The sequence below is a fragment of the Malania oleifera genome, chromosome 1 (assembly GCF_029873635.1).
Source record: "Malania oleifera isolate guangnan ecotype guangnan chromosome 1, ASM2987363v1, whole genome shotgun sequence".
Taxonomy (NCBI): Eukaryota; Viridiplantae; Streptophyta; class Magnoliopsida; order Santalales; family Ximeniaceae; genus Malania; species Malania oleifera.
Genome location: NC_080417.1, coordinates 48,044,855 through 48,058,341, shown reverse-complemented (window position 1 = coordinate 48,058,341; position 13,487 = coordinate 48,044,855). Strand labels below are relative to the sequence as shown.

Below are 13,487 nucleotides of genomic sequence, written 5' to 3'. Positions count from 1 at the left end.
TAATTACCAACATTTCTAAAAATTTCATATTTTCCTTCTTATTGCAAGGAATAACTATTCTGCAAACCAAAAGAGCCGTAAGGGATTTAGCACTCCTCAAATAGCTGCCCATTATTTGAAAGACCTTGGTTATCAAGTTAAAGTGGGTCTCCATAGTGCCTCTATGACCTATCCAATAATGGTGAATAAAGAAAGCAAAATAAATGCAAGAAGACTAGGTGGTAGAGTTTGAAGGGAGAAAATATATATGGTAAAATTGAAGATAAAATTATCAAAAGAGGGTGATTGGACAATAGGAGATAAGGTAGATGCAAACATTTTGTGGAATAAAGAGTGCAAAGATTTAAATGTAAATGTATAAAGGATGAGAATGATAGTCTCTTGGTTAAAGAAGAAGACATAAAAGAGAGATGGCGAAGATACTTTAATAAGCTATTTAATGAAAATCAAATTCAAAGCTTAAAACTTAGAAGTGGAACTTTATAGGAACAAATGTCATCTCAATTGAAGTTTGGAAATGTCTGGGTCATAAAGGATTATGTGGTTAACTAATCTATTCCCAATGAAGGTAGCTTTTCTTGCTTAGGAAACAACTCATAGTAAGATCTTAACCCTTGACAATTTGCAGAAATGGGGCCTAGCTATCGTCAACAGGTGCTCCCTTTACATGACTGATGTAGAATCATTTGAGCATATCCTCCTTCATTGTCCCTAGACAAGGAACCTTTGGAATACAACTCTAACCATGAATGGACAAAGGTGGACTACTGCTAGCTCGGTGGAGGGGTACTCTAGACATGGAAAGGGATTTGAACAACCAAGGAGAAAAGAGAAACTTTGTCTCTTATTTCTTTTGCAAAAGAAATAGGACTGTTCAAAAACTCTCTCACGCAGCTTTAGGCTTGTAAGGAGCATCTCTCCAAACCTCTCATAAGGAAGGGGTTTGCAAAGAGATAGTAAAAACGAATGAAAGGTTGTCTATTTAACGTGTTTTACTTGGTGATAGTAAATGGTGAACTTAAATCTTGGTTTAGGACCACAAGGAGACAAGGGATCCTCTTTCCCCATTTTTGCTTTTTTAGTGGAAAATGTTGAGTAGGTTGGTTAACATGGCGGTGGATAGAGATTTAATGAAAGGGTTGGAAGTGGGGAGGGAAGGGATTACGGTCTCACACCTTCAGTTTGTTGACTATACCATCTTCTTCCTGGTGGATCATTGACCTTATTTTATTTTATTTTGAATATTTTGAGGTTTTTTATATTTTTTAAAAGATTTTAAAGCTTAAGATTAATACGGGAAAGAGTGATATCATGGGAATTAACATGCTTGCAAAGCATTTTTTTTAGAGCTATGGTGCATCGAGTTCAAGTGGCCATTGTCCTATCTTGGGGTTCTAGTATGCTTGCCAAAGGTTTGGGTCCTTAACTACCAAAAATAAAATTTATAAACCTAACTAACTCAAGTTCAATAGAATAGTGAGTAAGTGAGGTGTCAATCCATAGGGACTACAGTGCAATTATTCACCACTTCTAGCCTAATTTGCTACTCTTTTTATAAAAGAGAAAAAGGAGAGATTTTGAAGGTGTTTTCTAACAAATACTCAAAGCATGTAAATCTATACTAATACTACTCCTAGAAAGCAGGTCTCAGATTATGAATCAAGCTTAGACTGTAGTATGCACTAGCTATGTCCGGTCATCTATCCATCTTAGGATAAACAGTCAAGTGAACCATTCAATGGCACAGAGTAGCGAAGGTGCACCAATTGTCCGGAGCACGATCAAGAACCAGGGTAAACTCTGTCTAATGATCACGAGAACACCCCGTACATGGACTGTAGCCTAATTTGTATAAGTTACTGAATCCATAGCTAAGCTATCCTTTACCCTAAGGTCTTATCACAATTAAAGATGTAAACTTGCATGGAAAACAAAGTGCAGGTATTGAAAGTGCTTGTATTTAAATGAAAGCGGTAAAGAAAGCATATAAAAATGGCTTCGATTGCAACTTGAAAGTCTGTCACTAATGATCAAGAATACAATCGGAAAACTAGCTATCTACGCGGCAGCACAAGGAACTCGAAGGTTGTCACAGGCCTTCGACGCACAAAACCAAAATGGAATTGAAATGAAAAGCAGTAAATCTTGCTCTAAATGGCACCCAAAGACTCTCTAGGTCTATCACTAACCAAAGAGTAGCCAAAGGGGAACCTTAGACACATAGACAAAGCTATCTATTATACCTAATAGGGTTTACAAGGTTTAAACTTCAAAATAGGAAAGTTCTGCAGAAAATCTCGCAAAGCAATTTGCATCTGGTGACCAGGTAGCACCCTTGTTCTCCCCTGGTCACGCCCTGGTCGAGGCTCGCGGGAAATTAGGGATTTAAACTTCAGGAATTCTCGACCTAGTCACACCCTTGGATCTTCCCGGTCGAGCTAATGGTCAAGACTTGTAAGATATCAACTTCGATAATTCTTCAAGATCTCGACCTAGTCACCCCTCAAGATCTCCTAGTCGAGATGTTGGTCGAGACTCTCGGTATTTCTAGCTCAGTCAGTCTCAGGTTCTCGACCTGATCGCCCCTCAGTCGCACTTGGTCGAGCACTTGGTCAAACCTTGCAGGATTTCTCTTTTAGTCTGAACCTTAGAGTCTGCAACTTGTGACCTAGTCGCCCCTCGTGTTAGTTGGTCGCACCACATGGTCGAACAAGATCTTCTTTCCTTTGATAAATTGAAGATTCAAGGGCTTGGTTGAGCATCTGATTTGAGCTTTGTGCATCCCAATTACTCCTTTGGCTTCTCATATTGCTTAACTCTTCGGTTTTAACAATTTTTTTTTTCTTGAAATAAGAACAAACCAAGCATAACTCCGAACTATGGTAAGAAGGGTTAATTACATGATAAATAAGGATAAAACAAAGGTAAATGGGGGCCGAAAATAGTGCATTTTGGGAACACATTACAACCCCCAACTTATACTTTGCTAGTCGTCAAGCAAAGAAAAAACTAAGAAAAACAGAAAAGATCACCAAAAACCTATCTACATCCTCTTTTGTGGGAAACACGGTTGCATTTACCATATGTAACAAGGCTTTAAACCCCTATGTGGCGCTAGTGGATGAGTTATAGTCTCATGAGTGTTTCTAGGGTGGTACCCACAAACACCAATCTTAGTGACATAAAATAAGATCAACATGTAACACAATCATGCCATTTCATATACAAGAATATAACCTAGTTACAAGCAAGCTCCTCCATACATAACTCTATTATACAAACAACGCCGAAGCAAGTCACTTATACAAGCTTCAGCAAAGTATACCCATCAAGTAAATCATAGCTCGAAGAGAATCAATCAGCAATTGCAATTCAAAGTTAATATCATCATATAAATTCAAGTATAAACAGGCAAAGTCACAAGGCACGTGTAATCATATAAATTCAAGTATAAATGGGCAATGTCACAAGGCATGTGACCATCCTAACCTGTTTTTACTGCTGATCCTTATCTTAAGAAGGAATGTTGGTGAATTCTATACTTGAGCTTCATCTTATTTCTAATTAATATTTAAATATTGAAGTATATAGTGCTGAATTTGTATTAATCTGCTCCTTGAGAGAGTGTTCTTGTATGTAGCGATTATCTTGTATTCTTGCAGTGTTTTTGACGATTCCAGGTTGTTGGATCATTGACCGAGCATTGGGTATCGCTTGGAAAGGCGTTGCTCTAGCCTAGTGAAGGAGTGTTTGAGCGTGGGGTTTGCTTGTAACGGTTTTGTTCCGCTCGGAAAGGAACACGTATAATGGAATCCTTATGTGATTTGCCTAAGGCGAGGACATAGGCTGGGGATAAGCTGAACCTCGTAAAAACCTTAGTCTCCTTTTATATTGTACACCATATTGAGAAAACAAAATCATTAATACAGGGCTTTATATCAGCAAGCATACATTCTCAATCTTTACTTTAAGTGCTAAAACTTGCAAGCATTAAAATCTACCATTAAATTAATCTTGATAGTGCTACAGTGCATACATTGACTTGTGCTTGGTAAATCAATTGATTGGTCGTTTAAGTTTTGTTTAAGTTGTGTGGTTGTGGATTGAATAAAAAACTAAGTTTTTGTGTGATTGCTAAATCAATAAGAAGTCAAGAATTTATTGAAAGAATTAAAAAAAGTTAAGAATTCATAAAAAGATTTAAAACTAAAATTTTAATAACCCAATTCACCCTCCCCCCTATTGGGACTACACCTTGGTTTTCAACAAGTACACTGCTCTTATTCAAAACCACACCTGGACCTTGGTTCCCCCTAACCCCCTCTTCTAATATTCTTGGTTGTAGGTGGATTTATCGGACCAAATACAACTCTGATGGCACGATTCAATGGCGTAAAGCATGATTAGTTGAAAAAGGTTTCAATCAACGAGAAGGGGTCGATTACCATGACACCTTCAGTCCAATTATTAAGGCTCCTACCATCCAGTCGGTCCTCTCTGACCCTTCAAACCTACTCTGATGCCAATTGGGCAGGTTGTCCTGATGACCGACGATCAACCGGTGGATATTGCATTTTTCTTGGCAACCATTTGATTTCATGGAGTTTCAAAAAGCAGAAAATAGTAGCTCACTCAAGCACAGAGGCTGAATACAACTCTATTGCAACTGCTGCAGCTGAAACAATCTGGTTATAAACTGTCTTATGTGAGCTGCGGATCTCTCTCTCACGTGCTCAAATCTTATGGTGTGACAACATTAGCGCAACTTACCTCATAGCCAACCCAATTTACCACTCTCGGAGAAAATACATGGACATCGTGCTGGTGTATATATGTGCAATGCTCACCTCCCAAGAGTTAATTGGCACACTTACTTGACGTATGGTTCAGATGAGGTCGAAGCGGTAGACCGCAATGGTACTATGAAGACAGAAGATGTTCCCCTCCGAGACACAAGGGTTCGGGGGTAGCGTCCTCGGTGGGAGGGTATAGGGGGCAACGCCCCCTAAGACGGTATGACCTTATCCAGTGTGAACAGTGGGCACGGTATGTCAAAAATGGCCACTAATGTCAAAGACGGCCACTAATGTCAAAGGCGGCCACTAATATCGAAGTCGGTCACTAATGTCAAAGACAGCCACTAATGTCAAAGTCGGCCATGGTAGATGAGCTACCAACACCTATCATGGTAGGTGAGCCACCCATGTGCTTTTTCCACGAACCAGAGGCTATAAATAAGACCCCCCCACCAAAGCATTACACACATCTTGACTGCAAGATTGTGTCCTCTTTTATTTTTCTATTTGTTGTCCTTTCGCCATTGAAACTCATTTACTGAGTGCATGGTTGGACAGATCGTTGTAATCCGATTGTTGTAATAAAATTTTGTGTTATCTCTTCAATCGTTTCTTCAAAACAGATCTTTGTGTTGTTATTCTACATGGTAATAGAGTTGAAGGCTACTAATAAGACAACTATAATTGTTGAGACATTGCAATGTCACGAGCTAAGCTTGTTCAGGGCATTATGCTTGCCTGTGACCGCTTACCTCGTGTGCTTAGGATGGGTTTCCATCATGTAAATATTAGTGTAGGGTTATTTTCTGCTAGTATAGTCTTTGTAAGCCAAATAAGGCAGTATGACTCCTCGGTCACTTTGATATTTCCTAGTGTCAGGATAATAATTACATAAAAACCTCTTTAGGGGAGGGTGAGTGTTCATCAGTCATTGTAAAACTCACTAGCAATTGTCAACGTGCTTAGCCTACTTGCCTCCCTCGCTAAGTACAACATGTCAACGGAGGATTTGTTAATGAATTACGTTTGCTTCAATGTTTACTGCTTCCTTGCCACGACTTTCATGAATTGATTACTATTTCCGCTGCTATCTCAATGAATGTTAATGAAAGTGTTTCGTGGATGCATGTTGGTAAACGATAGGCTGACTAGTTAAGCAAGAGTGCTTTAACTAGCGCCGCACGGCCCTTCACAACGGTGTGAAAATAGTCGATCCATGACATTTGGTATCAGAGCCAAGTTGCTGACACTTGGTGAGAGCCCAAGGTTGAGTTGCTATGTGAATTCGATTGCCTTCGTTGTTGGATTTGGGAAGCTTTGGTAAGTAACCATGGCGCCAAACACTGCTGAGAGGATCAGCGTGCTGGAAGCATAGGTTGAGACAACAACCAACACTATGGCCGCGGAGGTGGCACAGATGAGAGAACTTGTTGATGAGGTGATGGGATCACAAAAACATCAAACAGGTTTGATAGGCGACATGTCAGAGGACTTTCGCCACACAGTTAAAACTTTGCAGTCGCGGATGGCTGATCTGGATGCAAAGGTGAATCTGATGGTTCTTGCTATGGGGAACTCCAACACTCCGGGAGTTAGCAAGACCAAGGTGCCAGAACCCAGGACGTACGAGGGTGCCCGAGATGCCAAGGAGTTAGAGAACTTCTTGTTTGATGTGGAGCAGTACTTTCGCATTATGAGGATGGCCTCAGAACAGGCAAAGGTGAATACTACGACCATGTACTTGATTGGTGATGCCAAACTGTGGTGGCGTACCAAGTACAGAGAAATTGAAAATGGAAGCTGTGTAATTGATAGTTGGGCAGACTTGAACAGAGAGCTCAAGGCCCAATTATTTCCTAAGAATGTTGAGTATAATGCAAGGAGAAAACTGAGAGATTTCAAGCATACGGGGTCAATCAGCGAATATGTGAAACAATTTTCTGCTTTAATGTTGGATATTCGGGATATGTTGGAGAAGGACAAGTTGTTCTATTTTCTTGGGGGGATGAAACCGTGGGCAAAAACTGAACTTCATAGGCAAAGGGTTCAAGACTTGTCAACTGCACAAGCGGCTGCAGAACGCTTGATTGACTACGCTGCTGATGATACCGCTTCGTCCAAACGGTTTGGCAGAGAAGGAAACAGTGGAAAGTCTTTCAAGAATGACAAACCCAAGAGTGGGGGAGCCGACTCTAAATCATCAACCTCAAAGGAAGCTTCGCCGTCTCAAGGGTTCAACACACCCAATGGAAAGGGGAAAAGTAAAATTTCGTGCTACTTGTGTAGTGGACCTTATAAAGTTTTTAAGTGCCTTCACAAAGCATCACTTAATGCTTTACAGGCTTCCATTGCATAGCAGGCAGTGGAAGATGATGGGGAAGAGGATGATGCCCCGAGGGTGGGTTCAGTGCGGCTGGTGAACGCATTGGAAAAGCAAGTAAAAACATCAAAAGTTACACGAGCAAAAGGGTTAATGTTTGTGGACTTGAGGATAAATGGGAAGAGTACTCGCGCTATGGTGGATACGGGGGCTACTCATAATTTTGTTTCGCAGTTGGAAGCATGGAGACTCAACTTATCCTTAGAGAAGGATACAGGAGGCATGAAAGCAGTTAACTCTATAGCCCAGCCTACTCTGGGAGTAGCCAAGCAAGTGGCTATAAAGCTTGGACAGTGGGAAGGTCATGCGAATTTCACAACGGTGCCTTTGGATGACTTTCCAATCATTCTAGGAATGGAGTTCCTAAAGGGGACGAGGGCAGTGCTGATGCCTTCGGCTGGTTCCCTGTGTCTAATGGTAGATCACTCGTGCATGGTGCAAGTCGTTGCAACGAAAGGAGAGGACGAGAAGTCCCTTTCAGCCATACAACTCAATGAAGGATTGGGTAAGGGTGAGCAGACACGTCTAGCCACGATGGTGGTAGACAAAGAAGTAGGCCAAGAACTGGAGCCTATGACCATCCAAACAGTGTTGGATGAGTACAAGGAGGTGCTGCCGGATAAGCTGCCTCACAATTTGCCTTCACGACAGATTGTGGAGCATGAGATTGAGTTGTTATCAGAAGTGAAACCACCTGCTAAAGGGCCATGTCGGATTGCGCCTCGAGAGATAGTAGAGTTGGGGAAACAACTTGATGAATTGGAAGTGGGATGTGTTCGCCCTTCCAACACACCATTGGGAGCATTAGTGTTGTTTCAGAGGAAACATGAAGAGCATCTACAGAAGGTGTTCGACAGGCTGAGGGGAAACAATCTGGATGTGAAGAAGGAGAATTTCTCTTTCACTCGGCGAAGCAACAAATTCCTTGGTCAAGTGGTTGAACAAGGTCGTATCTGGAGGGGTATGGAGAAGGTAAGGATGATTCAAGAACGGAAGATCCCCATGACAGTGAAGGAGTTGCGTTCCTTTCTTGGCCTTACTAAATACTGCAGGAAGTTCGTTGAGGGGTATTTGCAGAGAATGACTCCAATGACAGGACTACTGGGAAGGTATTATTGGCCGCACACGTGGGATGATGTGGTTGATTATACCAAAACTTGTCTCACTTGCCAACAAGACAAGGGGGAGCGGAAGAAGTATGGTACTTTCACAAAGGCGCTCAACAACCAACAAGAGCCCTATTGAGCTTGTTACAGGCCAGCTGTCACTGTTACCTCACCCAGTGGGCGAGCCGTACAGACGAAAGAGTCCCAAGGTGTGCATCTTCACCAGAGAATGGAGACTGAATGTAGAGTTTGCCCAAGCCTATCTGGAGAAAGCTTCTAAGAAGATGAAGAAGTGGGCAAATCAGGAGAGAAGACCGCAGTTTCATGTCAGCTGCCTCAAGCCATTCAACGCCAACACCAACGACCTGAGTAGAAGTTAGTCAAATAGTGCAGAGTTGAAGACAGTGCAACTTGACAGACATGAAGTTGAAGAGATCCTTGTAGATAGAAAGTTCATATCCTCAAGGAAGAAGCGGCAGAAGTTCCTAGTGAGGTGGAAGTGCCTTGATGACAAAGAAATCAGCTGGATTTTTGCGGAAGATTTGAAGCAATTCGTGGACAAAGTTGAAGTGTACCTATCGCCAAAAGTCTACCACGACGTCGACCGCATAAGTGGGGGAGAATGTCACAAGCTAAGCTTGTTTAGGGTATTATGCTTGCCTGTGACCGCTTATCTCGTGTGCTTAGGATGGGTTTCCATCATGTAAATACTAGTGTAGGGTTATTTTCTGCTATTAGAGTCTTTGTAAGCCAAATAAGGCAATATGACTCCTCAGTCACTTTGATGTTTCCTAGTGCCTGGATGATAATTACATAAAAACCTCTTTAGGGGAGGGTGAGTGTTCATCAGTTATCGTAAAACTCACTAGCAATTGTCAACGTGCTTAGCCTACTTGCCTCCCTCGCTAAGTACAACATGTCAACGGAAGATTTGTTAATGAATTACATTTGCTTCAATGTTTACTGCTTGCTTGCCATGGCTTTCATGAATTGATTACTATTTCTGCTGCTATCTGAATGAATGTTAATGAAAGTGCTTCGTGGATGAATGTTGGTAAACGATAAGCTGGCTAGTTAAGCAAGAGTGCTTTAGCTAGCGCCACACGACCCTTCACAACGGTGTGAAAATAGTCGATCCGTGACACAATGGCAAGAACTTCATCTTCCTCTACTATATCTCCACCAAAACTTCGGATACGTCCACCAGTATTCACAAAAGGAAAGCTAGACGGCACGAACTACACTTTGTGGAAGTTCAAGATGAGTGCTATTGTGGATTCATATAAACTACTTGATACAACTCAAGGTATGGATCCAGAACCAATTGGCATGCCTGATCCCACCAATCCTAAGGTTATCATCCCTCTAGATGGTGCCCTCGTCAAGGCATGGAAGAGGCGGAATGCAGATGCGCTTTGTGCTATTGTCACAAGTGTATCCAATTCTGTACTTACGTTGATCTAGTATATATCCAAGGCTACAAATGCTAGGAATGGTCTGAAGAATAAATATGAAACAAGGAACCAAACACGCATTCAAAACTTGGAGAATCAACTTGCTGTAGAAAAGCTACATGACGAAGATTTGGTAGAAGTATTCATCACTAGAATCAAAAATCTTTGTGATCAGATGGTGGTAGTAGGCATAGAAAAAACCAATGAGGAGTTAGCTCAAAGATGTAATTGAGTGCTACCATCAAAATATGATAGTATGGTAACTGCTCTTAACATGCAGATTAGAACGCCTGCACTAACCTTTAAGGAATTATGTGTTTTACTCCTAGAGGAGGAGATAAGGCTGAGAACCAGAGAAAATGAAAGCAGTAATGCTTTCACTATGTAGATCAAAGGCAAGGACAATAATTTTGAAAAGAAGAAGGGAAAGAACAAGAAGAGATTTTCTGGTACGTGCTACTATTGCAACAAAAAGGGGCATGTAACCAAGGATTGCAGAAAACGTATCCACGATGAAAAGAATAGCACGTTGAAGCCTACGTGGAATGTCAGACAGGTAGCAAATTGTGCTGAACCAGAATTAGATCTTTTCATGGTTGCAAAAGAAATGTGCTCAACTGCTCAAATAGTACTAGGAGATTGCTCATGGGTACTTTACAGTGGAGCTTCCCAACACATGACCAGCAAAAAGGATTGGTATGATTCCCTTAGGCCTCTACATGAACCTATGAATGTGATTGTCAGAAATAATGCAAAGTGTTCAGTAAAGGGCACTGGATCCATTTCCTTAAAAACCACGAATGGCCAAGGTAAAACTCTTTCAGATGTCCTTTATGTTCCTCAATTAAGAAGAATCTTTTATATGTATTTGCTATCATTGACTGTGACTATGAAGTACGATTTATGAAAACAAAAGCTGAGATCATTGATAGCAATGGTAGCATTGTGGGTGAAAGTATTCAAAGGAATAATCTGTATGAGTTTGTGGCACTTGCCGCAACAACTAGAGATACAACAAGCAGACTTTGGCATGAAAGGTTTGGACACATCTCCTATATAGTTTTGAAGGAGATGCAAAGAAAGGAAAAGGTGATTGATCTACCTGTAGTAGTTGATACTGCTAAGGCTTGTGAAGCTTGCATGCTGGGCAAGCAATATTGTATGTCATTTCCACAAGAAAGCAACAACAAATCAAAGCTTCCTCTAGAGCTGGTGCATACAGATCTCTATGGTAAAATGACTACTCTTGCACTAGGAGGATCTTTCTATTTTATGTTGTTAGTTGACAATTATAGTAGAAAGATGTGGGTGTACTTTCTTCATGATAAGGCTGAGGCTTTTGTAAAATTTAAAATGTGGCATAAACTTGTTGGAAATGAGACAGGTTTGCAATTAAAGAAACTTCGAAAAGATCGAGGAGGCGAGTTCACATTAGGAGAGTTCAACAATTATTGCAGTGCATTTGGCATCAAGAGCCAATTATCGGACCAAAAACTCCACAAAAGAATGGCGTTGTGGAACAGCGAAATCGCACTGTGATGGAGATGGCCAGAGCAATGATGAAGGCACAAGACCTTCCAAAATCGTTTTGGGCAGAAGTTGTTAATACAGTTGTGTATATCCTCAACTGATGCTTCACTAAATCTTTGGGGAACAAAACACCTCACGAGGCTTACTCTGGTAAGAAACCCTCCATTTCTTATCTTAGAACATTTGGTTGTAGATGTTTTGTGCATGTTCCAGATGATAGTCGAAGGAAGTTAGCTAACAAGAGTCGCAAGTGCATCTTCTTGGGATACAGTACAGAATCAAAGGCATATCGTTTGTATGATGTATAGGCAAAGAAGATCGTCACAAGCCAAGATGTGGTATTTGATGAAGGACCACACTCAGTGGGAGATGGAGATCGACCCATTTTATCATCAACCAATAAAGTAAACCACCATGTGCCTCACTAAGAGCAGCAGATTGAGGTGAATGGTGAATAAATTCAAAACCAGCCTGTTGTACCAATAGCACCTGTTCAGAAGCCACACCCCAAGTGGGTACAACAGCTCTTTAACAAAGGCAATCCAGAACCTATGAATCAAAGTTCACAACTTGATGGACCTCGAAGGTCAAAGAGAATAGAGGAACAACATTGACCAACAGAACACTTGGTAAATATGGCCTTAATGGTTGATATAATCAATACAATTAAGGAACCAAGTAGCCTAGATGAAGCGCTGGCTGATCCGAAGTAGAGAACGACTATGGAAGCTGAATATAAAAGTATCATGAAAAATGATACTTGGGAGATTGTGGATCGTCCCCCTCATAGGAAGGTAATCGGTACGAAGTGGATATGGAAGGTAAAATATAAAGCTGATGGTACTTTAAAGAAGTACAAAGCACACTATGTTGCACAAGGATTTTCTCAGGTGGAAGGTTTTGATGTTACGGAAACCTTTGCACCAACAACTCGCATGGAAACAATCCGTCTAGTTTTGGCTACCACAGCACACAGAAGCTAGGTGTTATTTCAAATGGACGTGAAGTCTGTCTTCCTCAATGGTCATCTTAAAGGGGAGGTTTATGTGATACAACCACCTGGATTTGAATTGCTAAATTCAGACAACAAAGTGTGCAGGTTGAAGAAAGCCTTGTGTGGGCTGAAACAAACCCCCAATGGTACTAGAGGATTGATTCTTTCTTCACCAATTATGGATTTTGTAAAAGTAACTCTAATGCAAATTTATATGTATTGAAGGAGAATGGGATGTATGTAATAATTGTACTATATGTAGATAATCTTGTGCTTACAGGTGACCACGAGGAGAAGATCAACAACATCCATGAAGGCCTATGCTCAGAATTTGAGATGACAGACTTGGGGCTACTCCACTTCTTCTTAGGCATTGAAGTGTGGCTGGCAACATCCAAAAGAAATCTTTATTTCTCAGTAACGATATGCTCAAGAGTTATTGAAGGCATTTAGGATGGTAGAATGGACTCTAGTGGTTACTCCAATGGATGTAAACATTAAGCTCTCCATTAAAGATCGCTCTCTACTTGTTGATACAAAGAGGTACAGAAGCCTAATTGGGAGTTTGGTGTACCTGTGCAACACAAGGCCCAATATCAGTTTTGCAGTTGGTATCTTGAGTAAATTTACAAATAAGCCACGAGAAATTCATTGGAAGGCTGGAATAAGGGTCCTCAAGTATATAAAAGGGACTCCTCATTTTGGCGTCTCTTATACATTACGGAACTCCCTAATTGGATATTGTGACTCCGATTGGGCAGGATATATTGATTCCAGAAAGTCAGCTTCTGGATATTGTTTTCTCTTTGGGAATGGAATTATCTCATGGACAAGCAAGAAGCAGCCAACAGTGTCACTATCATCCACAGAAGCCGAGTACAAGTCAACATGTCTCACCTTATGTGAATCTGTTTGGATAAGAAGACTTCTTACTGATATCTCTGATTCACTGTGACAATCAAAGTTGCATAGCTATCACTAAGAGGTCGATGTTCCATGCAAGAACCAAGCACATTGAGATTCAATATCACTACATACGAGAACTCATATTTAGGATGAGGTTGTTAAGATGGAGTATTGCCCCACAGAAGATAATCATACAGATATCTTCACCAAAGCATTGGGTAGTTCCAACTTCCAGAAGCATCAGGATGCTCTTGGTATTGGTTCAAGAGTGTAGGTGGACATTGAGGGGGGTGTTGGTGTATATATGTGTAATGCCCACCT

General features: G+C 41.1%; 1 protein-coding gene across 1 annotated transcript; it reads left to right on the top strand.

Moving 5' to 3' along the window:
* Positions 1–12,714: 12,714 nt before the first annotated feature.
* Positions 12,715–13,215, top strand: LOC131161137 (secreted RxLR effector protein 161-like). Its single transcript, XM_058116898.1, has one exon. It carries the CDS (start codon positions 12,715–12,717, stop codon positions 13,213–13,215), a length of 501 nt encoding a protein of 166 aa, XP_057972881.1.
* The last annotated feature ends 272 nt before the right edge of the window (positions 13,216–13,487 follow it).